This window comes from Rhinoderma darwinii (genome assembly GCF_050947455.1).
Source record: "Rhinoderma darwinii isolate aRhiDar2 chromosome 5 unlocalized genomic scaffold, aRhiDar2.hap1 SUPER_5_unloc_3, whole genome shotgun sequence".
Lineage (NCBI taxonomy): Eukaryota > Metazoa > Chordata > Amphibia > Anura > Rhinodermatidae > Rhinoderma > Rhinoderma darwinii.
The window spans coordinates 1,527,225-1,537,601 of NW_027461787.1; the positions used below are offsets into that span (position 1 = coordinate 1,527,225).

The 10,377-nt window shown below is 46.1% G+C and overlaps 1 protein-coding gene across 1 annotated transcript in view; it reads right to left on the reverse strand.

Annotated features, from left to right (window-relative positions):
- LOC142689492 (uncharacterized) overlaps positions 1-9,978 on the reverse strand; it is a 47,458-nt gene extending 37,480 nt beyond the window's left edge. Inside the window, exon 1 of the mRNA XM_075847586.1 lies at positions 9,330-9,978. Coding sequence (XP_075703701.1) covers positions 9,330-9,435 — 106 coding nt within the window. The 5' untranslated portion in view covers positions 9,436-9,978. The remainder of the gene's footprint in view (positions 1-9,329) is intronic.
- Between the last annotated feature and the right edge of the window lie 399 nt (positions 9,979-10,377).

Below are 10,377 nucleotides of genomic sequence, written 5' to 3' on the forward strand. Positions count from 1 at the left end.
CAGCACTGATCACCTGTATATAAGACATAGCAGAGCTGGAGCGGTGTAGTGTAGAGGAGTAATACATGGAATATAGTGTACAGCACTGATCACCTGTGTATAAGACATAGCAGAGCTGGAGCGGTGTAGTGTAGAGGAGCGCAGTAATACATGGAATATAGTGTACAGCACTGATCACCTGTGTATAAGACATAGCAGAGCTGGAGCGGTGTAGTGTAGAGGAGTAATACATGGAATATAGTGTACAGCACTGATCACCTGTGTATAAGACATAGCAGAGCTGGAGCGGTGTAGTGTAGTGGAGTAATACATGGAATATAGTGTACAGCACTGATCACCTGTGTATAACACATAGCAGAGCTGGAGCGGTGTAGTGTAGAGGAGTAATACATGGAATATAGTGTACAGCACTGATCACCTGTATATAAGACATAGCAGAGCTGGAGCGGTGTAGTGTAGAGGAGTAATACATGGAATATAGTGTACAGCACTGATCACCTGTGTATAAGACATAGCAGAGCTGGAGCGGTGTAGTGTAGAGGAGTAATACATGGAATATAGTGTACAGCACTGATCACCTGTATATAAGACATAGCAGAGCTGGAGCGGTGTAGTGTAGAGGAGTGCAGTAATACATGGAATATAGTGTACAGCACTGATCACCTGTATAGAAGACATAGCAGAGCTGGAGCGGTGTAGTGTAGTGGAGTAATACATGGAATATAGTGTACAGCACTGATCACCTGTGTATAAGACATAGCAGAGCTGGAGCGGTGTAGTGTAGAGGAGTAATACATGGAATATAGTGTACAGCACTGATCACCTGTATATAAGACATAGCAGAGCTGGAGCGGTGTAGAGGAGCGCAGTAATACATGGAATATAGTGTACAGCACTGATCACCTGTGTATAAGACATAGCAGAGCTGGAGCGGTGTAGTGTAGAGGAGTAATACATGGAATATAGTGTACGGCACTGATCACCTGTGTATAAGACATAGCAGAGCTGGAGCGGTGTAGTGTAGAGGAGTAATACATGGAATATAGTGTACAGCACTGATCACCTGTGTATAAGATATAGCAGAGCTGGAGCGGTGTAGTGTAGTGGAGTAATACATGGAATATAGTGTACAGCACTGATCACCTGTATATAAGACATAGCAGAGCTGGAGCGGTGTAGTGTAGTGGAGTAATACATGGAATATAGTGTACAGCACCGATCACCTGTATATAAGACATAGCAGAGCTGGAGCGGTGTAGTGTAGAGGAGCGCAGTAATACATGGAATATAGTGTACAGCACTGATCACCTGTATATAAGACATAGCAGAGCTGGAGCGGTGTAGTGTAGTGGAGTAATACATGGAATATAGTGTACAGCACTGATCACCTGTATATAAGACATAGCAGAGCTGGAGCGGTGTAGTGTAGAGGAGTAATACATGGAATATAGTGTACAGCACTGATCACCTGTATATAAGACATAGCAGTGCTGGAGCGGTGTAGTGTAGTGTAGAGGAGTAATACATGGAATATAGTGTACGGCACTGATCACCTGTATATAAGACATAGCAGAGCTGGAGCGGTGTAGTGTAGAGGAGTAATACATGGAATATAGTGTACAGCACTGATCACCTGTATATAAGACATAGCAGTGCTGGAGCGGTGTAGTGTAGAGGAGCGCAGTAATACATGGAATATAGTGTACAGCACTGATCACCTGTGTATAAGACATAGCAGAGCTGGAGCGGTGTAGTGTAGAGGAGTAATACATGGAATATAGTGTACGGCACTGATCACCTGTATATAAGACATAGCAGAGCTGGAGCGGTGTAGTGTGGAGGAGTAATACATGGAATATAGTGTACAGCACTGATCACCTGTATATAAGACATAGCAGAGCTGGAGCGGTGTAGTGTACAGGAGTAATACATGGAATATAGTGTACAGCACTGATCACCTGTATATAAGACATAGCAGAGCTGGAGCGGTGTAGTGTAGAGGAGCGCAGTAATACATGGAATATAGTGTACAGCACTGATCACCTGTGTATAAGACATAGCAGAGCTGGAGCGGTGTAGTGTAGAGGAGTAATACATGGAATATAGTGTACAGCACTGATCACCTGTGTATAACACATAGCAGAGCTGGAGCGGTGTAGTGTAGAGGAGCGCAGTAATACATGGAATATAGTGTACAGCACTGATCACCTGTATATAAGACATAGCAGAGCTGGAGCGGTGTAGTGTAGAGGAGCGCAGTAATACATGGAATATAGTGTACAGCACTGATCACCTGTATATAAGACATAGCAGAGCTGGAGCGGTGTAGTGTAGAGGAGTAATACATGGAATATAGTGTACAGCACTGATCACCTGTATATAAGACATAGCAGAGCTGGAGCGGTGTAGTGTAGAGGAGTAATACATGGAATATAGTGTACAGCACTGATCACCTGTATATAAGACATAGCAGAGCTGGAGCGGTGTAGTGTAGAGGAGCGCAGTAATACATGGAATATAGTGTACAGCACTGATCACCTGTGTATAAGACATAGCAGAGCTGGAGCGGTGTAGTGTAGTGGAGTAATACATGGAATATAGTGTACAGCACTGATCACCTGTGTATAAGACATAGCAGAGCTGGAGCGGTGTAGTGTAGAGGAGTAATACATGGAATATAGTGTACAGCACTGATCACCTGTGTATAAGACATAGCAGTGCTGGAGCGGTGTAGAGGAGCGCAGTAATACATGGAATATAGTGTACAGCACTGATCACCTGTGTATAAGACATAGCAGAGCTGGAGCGGTGTAGTGTAGAGGAGCGCAGTAATACATGGAATATAGTGTACAGCACTGATCACCTGTATATAAGACATAGCAGAGCTGGAGCGGTGTAGTGTAGAGGAGCGCAGTAATACATGGAATATAGTGTACAGCACTGATCACCTGTGTATAAGACATAGCAGAGCTGGAGCGGTGTAGTGTAGAGGAGTAATACATGGAATATAGTGTACAGCACTGATCACCTGTGTATAAGACATAGCAGAGCTGGAGCGGTGTAGTGTAGAGGAGTAATACATGGAATATAGTGTACAGCACTGATCACCTGTGTATAAGACATAGCAGAGCTGGAGCGGTGTAGTGTAGAGGAGCGCAGTAATACATGGAATAAAGTGTACAGCACTGATCACCTGTATATAAGACATAGCAGAGCTGGAGCGGTGTAGTGTAGAGGAGCGCAGTAATACATGGAATATAGTGTACAGCACTGATCACCTGTGTATAAGACATAGCAGAGCTGGAGCGGTGTAGTGTAGAGGAGTAATACATGGAATATAGTGTACAGCACTGATCACCTGTGTATAAGACATAGCAGAGCTGGAGCGGTGTAGTGTAGAGGAGTAATACATGGAATATAGTGTACGGCACTGATCACCTGTATATAAGACATAGCAGAGCTGGAGCGGTGTAGAGGAGCGCAGTAATACATGGAATATAGTGTACAGCACTGATCACCTGTGTATAAGACATAGCAGAGCTGGAGCGGTGTAGTGTAGAGGAGCGCAGTAATACATGGAATATAGTGTACAGCACTGATCACCTGTATATAAGACATAGCAGAGCTGGAGCGGTGTAGTGTAGAGGAGCGCAGTAATACATGGAATATAGTGTACAGCACTGATCACCTGTATATAAGACATAGCAGAGCTGGAGCGGTGTAGTGTAGAGGAGTGCAGTAATACATGGAATATAGTGTACAGCACTGATCACCTGTATATAAGACATAGCAGAGCTGGAGCGGTGTAGTGTAGAGGAGTGCAGTAATACATGGAATATAGTGTACAGCACTGATCACCTGTATAGAAGACATAGCAGAGCTGGAGCGGTGTAGTGTAGAGGAGTAATACATGGAATATAGTGTACAGCACTGATCACCTGTGTATAAGACATAGCAGAGCTGGAGCGGTGTAGAGTAGAGGGGTAATACATGGAATATAGTGTACAGCACTGATCACCTGTATATAAGACATAGCAGAGCTGGAGCGGTGTAGTGTAGAGGAGTAATACATGGAATATAGTGTACAGCACTGATCACCTGTATATAAGACATAGCAGAGCTGGAGCGGTGTAGTGTAGAGGAGTAATACATGGAATATAGTGTACAGCACTGATCACCTGTGTATAAGACATAGCAGAGCTGGAGCGGTGTAGTGTAGAGGAGTAATACATGGAATATAGTGTACAGCACTGATCACCTGTATATAAGACATAGCAGAGCTGGAGCGGTGTAGAGGAGCGCAGTAATACATGGAATATAGTGTACAGCACTGATCACCTGTATATAAGACATAGCAGAGCTGGAGCGGTGTAGTGTAGTGTAGAGGAGTAATACATGGAATATAGTGTACAGCACTGATCACCTGTATATAAGACATAGCAGAGCTGGAGCGGTGTAGAGGAGCGCAGTAATACATGGAATATAGTGTACAGCACTGATCACCTGTGTATAAGACATAGCAGAGCTGGAGCGGTGTAGTGTAGAGGAGTAATACATGGAATATAGTGTACAGCACTGATCACCTGTGTATAAGACATAGCAGAGCTGGAGCGGTGTAGTGTAGAGGAGTAATACATGGAATATAGTGTACAGCACTGATCACCTGTGTATAAGACATAGCAGAGCTGGAGCGGTGTAGTGTAGAGGAGTAATACATGGAATATAGTGTACAGCACTGATCACCTGTGTATAAGACATAGCAGAGCTGGAGCGGTGTAGTGTAGAGGAGTAATACATGGAATATAGTGTACAGCACTGATCACCTGTGTATAAGACATAGCAGAGCTGGAGCGGTGTAGTGTAGAGGAGTAATACATGGAATATAGTGTACAGCACTGATCACCTGTGTATAAGATATAGCAGAGCTGGAGCGGTGTAGTGTAGAGGAGTAATACATGGAATATAGTGTACAGCACTGATCACCTGTATATAAGACATAGCAGAGCTGGAGCGGTGTAGTGTAGTGGAGTAATACATGGAATATAGTGTACAGCACCGATCACCTGTATATAAGACATAGCAGAGCTGGAGCGGTGTAGTGTAGAGGAGCGCAGTAATACATGGAATATAGTGTACAGCACTGATCACCTGTATATAAGACATAGCAGAGCTGGAGCGGTGTAGTGTAGAGGAGCGCAGTAATACATGGAATATAGTGTACAGCACTGATCACCTGTATATAAGACATAGCAGAGCTGGAGTGGTGTAGTGTAGAGGAGTAATACATGGAATATAGTGTACAGCACTGATCACCTGTGTATAAGACATAGCAGAGCTGGAGCGGTGTAGTGTAGAGGAGTAATACATGGAATATAGTGTACAGCACTGATCACCTGTATATAAGACATAGCAGAGCTGGAGCGGTGTAGTGTAGAGGGGTAATACATGGAATATAGTGTACAGCACTGATCACCTGTATATAAGACATAGCAGAGCTGGAGCGGTGTAGTGTAGAGGAGTAATACATGGAATATAGTGTACAGCACTGATCACCTGTGTATAAGACATAGCAGAGCTGGAGCGGTGTAGTGTGGAGGAGTAATACATGGAATATAGTGTACAGCACTGATCACCTGTATATAAGACATAGCAGAGCTGGAGCGGTGTAGTGTAGAGGAGCGCAGTAATACATGGAATATAGTGTACAGCACTGATCACCTGTGTATAAGACATAGCAGAGCTGGAGCGGTGTAGTGTAGAGGAGTAATACATGGAATATAGTGTACAGCACTGATCACCTGTGTATAAGACATAGCAGAGCTGGAGCGGTGTAGTGTAGAGGAGTAATACATGGAATATAGTGTACAGCACTGATCACCTGTATATAAGACATAGCAGAGCTGGAGCGGTGTAGTGTAGAGGAGTAATACATGGAATATAGTGTACAGCACTGATCACCTGTGTATAAGACATAGCAGAGCTGGAGCGGTGTAGTGTAGAGGAGTGCAGTAATACATGGAATATAGTGTACAGCACTGATCACCTGTGTATAAGACATAGCAGAGCTGGAGCGGTGTAGTGTAGAGGCGTAATACATGGAATATAGTGTACAGCACTGATCACCTGTGTATAAGACATAGCAGAGCTGGAGCGGTGTAGTGTAGAGGAGTAATACATGGAATATAGTGTACGGCACTGATCACCTGTATATAAGACATAGCAGAGCTGGAGCGGTGTAGTGTAGAGGAGTAATACATGGAATATAGTGTACAGCACTGATCACCTGTGTATAAGACATAGCAGAGCTGGAGCGGTGTAGTGTAGAGGAGCGCAGTAATACATGGAATATAGTGTACAGCACTGATCACCTGTGTATAAGACATAGCAGAGCTGGAGCGGTGTAGAGGAGCGCAGTAATACATGGAATATAGTGTACAGCACTGATCACCTGTATATAAGACATAGCAGAGCTGGAGCGGTGTAGTGTAGAGGAGTAATACATGGAATATAGTGTACAGCACTGATCACCTGTGTATAAGACATAGCAGAGCTGGAGCGGTGTAGTGTAGAGGAGTAATACATGGAATATAGTGTACAGCACTGATCACCTGTGTATAAGACATAGCAGAGCTGGAGCGGTGTAGTGTAGAGGAGCGCAGTAATACATGGAATATAGTGTACAGCACTGATCACCTGTGTATAAGACATAGCAGAGCTGGAGCGGTGTAGTGTAGAGGAGCGCAGTAATACATGGAATATAGTGTACAGCACTGATCACCTGTGTATAAGACATAGCAGAGCTGGAGCGGTGTAGTGTAGAGGAGCGCAGTAATACATGGAATATAGTGTACAGCACTGATCACCTGTGTATAAGACATAGCAGAGCTGGAGCGGTGTAGTGTAGAGGAGTAATACATGGAATATAGTGTACAGCACTGATCACCTGTGTATAAGACATAGCAGAGCTGGAGCGGTGTAGTGTAGAGGAGCGCAGTAATACATGGAATATAGTGTACAGCACTGATCACCTGTGTATAAGACATAGCAGAGCTGGAGCGGTGTAGTGTAGAGGAGTAATACATGGAATATAGTGTACAGCACTGATCACCTGTGTATAAGACATAGCAGAGCTGGAGCGGTGTAGTGTAGAGGAGTAATACATGGAATATAGTGTACAGCACTGATCACCTGTATATAAGACATAGCAGAGCTGGAGCGGTGTAGTGTAGAGGAGTAATACATGGAATATAGTGTACAGCACTGATCACCTGTATATAAGACATAGCAGAGCTGGAGCGGTGTAGTGTAGAGGAGTAATACATGGAATATAGTGTACGGCACTGATCACCTGTGTATAAGACATAGCAGAGCTGGAGCGGTGTAGAGTAGAGGAGTAATACATGGAATATAGTGTACAGCACTGATCACCTGTATATAAGACATAGCAGAGCTGGAGCGGTGTAGTGTAGAGGAGTAATACATGGAATATAGTGTACAGCACTGATCACCTGTGTATAAGACATAGCAGAGCTGGAGCGGTGTAGTGTAGAGGAGCGCAGTAATACATGGAATATAGTGTACAGCACTGATCACCTGTGTATAAGACATAGCAGAGCTGGAGCGGTGTAGTGTACAGGAGTAATACATGGAATATAGTGTACAGCACTGATCACCTGTGTATAAGACATAGCAGAGCTGGAGCGGTGTAGTGTAGAGGAGTAATACATGGAATATAGTGTACAGCACTGATCACCTGTGTATAAGACATAGCAGAGCTGGAGCGGTGTAGTGTAGAGGAGTAATACATGGAATATAGTGTACAGCACTGATCACCTGTGTATAAGACATAGCAGAGCTGGAGCGGTGTAGTGTAGAGGAGTAATACATGGAATATAGTGTACGGCACTGATCACCTGTGTATAAGACATAGCAGAGCTGGAGCGGTGTAGAGTAGAGGAGTAATACATGGAATATAGTGTACAGCACTGATCACCTGTATATAAGACATAGCAGAGCTGGAGCGGTGTAGTGTAGAGGAGTAATACATGGAATATAGTGTACAGCACTGATCACCTGTATATAAGACATAGCAGAGCTGGAGCGGTGTAGTGTAGAGGAGTAATACATGGAATATAGTGTACAGCACTGATCACCTGTGTATAAGACATAGCAGAGCTGGAGCGGTGTAGTGTAGAGGAGTAATACATGGAATATTAGAGCATATTTATTATGGTTTTTTTTCTTCGGCTCTGGAATTTCGTGCGCCTATTTGTTTTGGCGCATATATTGTTAACCAAATTAATTAATGCAAGCGCCAGCGAGTACCTTGATTTGCAACACGCTGGTCACATCGGGCCGCACGCTTAGGCTGGATTTACACGAGCGCGTGCGTTTTGCGCGCGCAAAAGGTCCATAACAGCTCCGTGTTTCATCAGATAGGATGCGCGGCTGTGTGATTTTCGCGCAGCCGCCATCATTATGACACTCCGTTTGTATGTTTGTAGCACGTGGTGCTTTTCTGTTTTCATTCACACTTTTTACTGCTGTTGCGCGAATCACGCTCGTCCCACAGAAGTGCTTCCGTGTGCTGCGCGTGATTTTCACGCACCCATTGACTTCAATGGGTGCGTGATGCGCGAAAAACTCACAAATAACGGACATGTGGTGAGTTTTACGCAGTGGACATGCGCCGCCTGAAAATCACGGACAGTCTGCACTGCCCCATAGACTAGCATAGGTCCGTGCGAGGAGCGTGAAAATCACGCGCGTTGCACGGACCTATTATACGTACGTCTGAATAAGCCCTTAGAATGTGGCCCTGGATTTGTTAAGTCGGTAAATGCGCCAGAATTATTACTGCCGTGCGCCAGTTTTGTCGAGGTGAAATACCGGTGTAACGTGTAGCACTCATAAGGGGGCGTAAGGAATGGAAAGGAGTCTAAGATGCGCCAAGTTTATCAAACGCCAAGTGCCTTATTGATTTGGCGCATCTTCAGCCCAGCACCTCCGACCACGTCCTACATCTGCCCCTCCTGCACAGTACTGACCACCTGACTATAAGAAATCTGTAAACCCTGTAAAATATCCGTAACTACCCCCCCCCCCCATGACAACCTGCCGGACCCTAGAATCGCAGGTGAGGGGATTCATTCTCATGAGCCTCCAGTTTTCCAGCCTGTCGGATGCAACGTCTGAACTGATCCACCAATTATCTGCGTCAATTTTCCAATGAATCTTCCCTAAGTCTAAAATCCGCAACTGGAATCAATGGTTCATTTAAAGGGGCTGCTCGGATCTAGGACCCTACAGATCGCCTTGTGACATCTTACCCAGAGAGCTGGCCAGTTCCATGGTGTCCCTCATAACCGTCCTGTAAAGTTCTTTCTGCCACGTGTCTAGTCCCAGCCATTCCTCATCTGAGAAGGACAACGTCATGTCCTCAAACACGTGCGGGGCCTAGAAAACACAGAAGAGGATGTAGTATCAGCGCCATATTCTGCTTCGTGGTCCACTACTAGTTATACCATCCAAGGGCAGAAGGGAAACGGGTGAGGTGTCCACCATCAGTGACCTGCAGAATATTGTATTGACCTTTGTAGAACCCACCTTCATATATTCGGGATCTGCATGTATGGCAAGTGGTAAAGATCCAATACTAGAGCGGAGGAGGGGCAGAGAAATGAATCGGCTGTTCTGTCTCTATAGGGTCTATACGAGCTCATGGAACAATGGCTGCTCCTCTCTATGGTTACTGATGTGTGATGGTTTGGTGTTGGGCTGAGTACACAACATGGCGGCAGCTGCATCATAATAAGAGGTCAGCCCCGTGTATGGTGATGCATGTAGGACGTACGGGGCCGGGTGCACCGGGGGGTGAAGGGGTAGCAAAGAGGGAAACCTTTCAAAAGCAACAAAATGTTTATTGGTGACTGGCGAGAATTTGAGGACTTCACAGAGAGGTGACGAGCACGGTCCCGAGAGAGGTGACGAGGGCCGTCCCGAGAGAGGAGGCGTGGGCCGTCCCGAGAGAGGAGGCGTGGGCCGTCCCGAGAGAGGAGGCGTGGGCCGTCCCGAGAGAGGAGGCGTGGGCCGTCCCGAGAGAGGAGGCGTGGGCCGTCCCGAGAGAGGAGGCGTGGGCCGTCCCGAGAGAGGAGGCGTGGGCCGTCCCGAGAGAGGAGGCGTGGGCCGTCCCGAGAGAGGAGGCGTGGGCCGTCCCGAGAGAGGAGGCGTGGGCCGTCCCGAGAGAGGAGGCGTGGGCCGTCCCGAGAGAGGAGGCGTGGGCCGTCCCGAGAGAGGAGGCGTGGGCCGTCCCGAGAGAGGAGGCGTGGGCCGTCCCGAGAGAGGTGACGAGGGCCGTCCCGAGAGAGGTGACGAGGG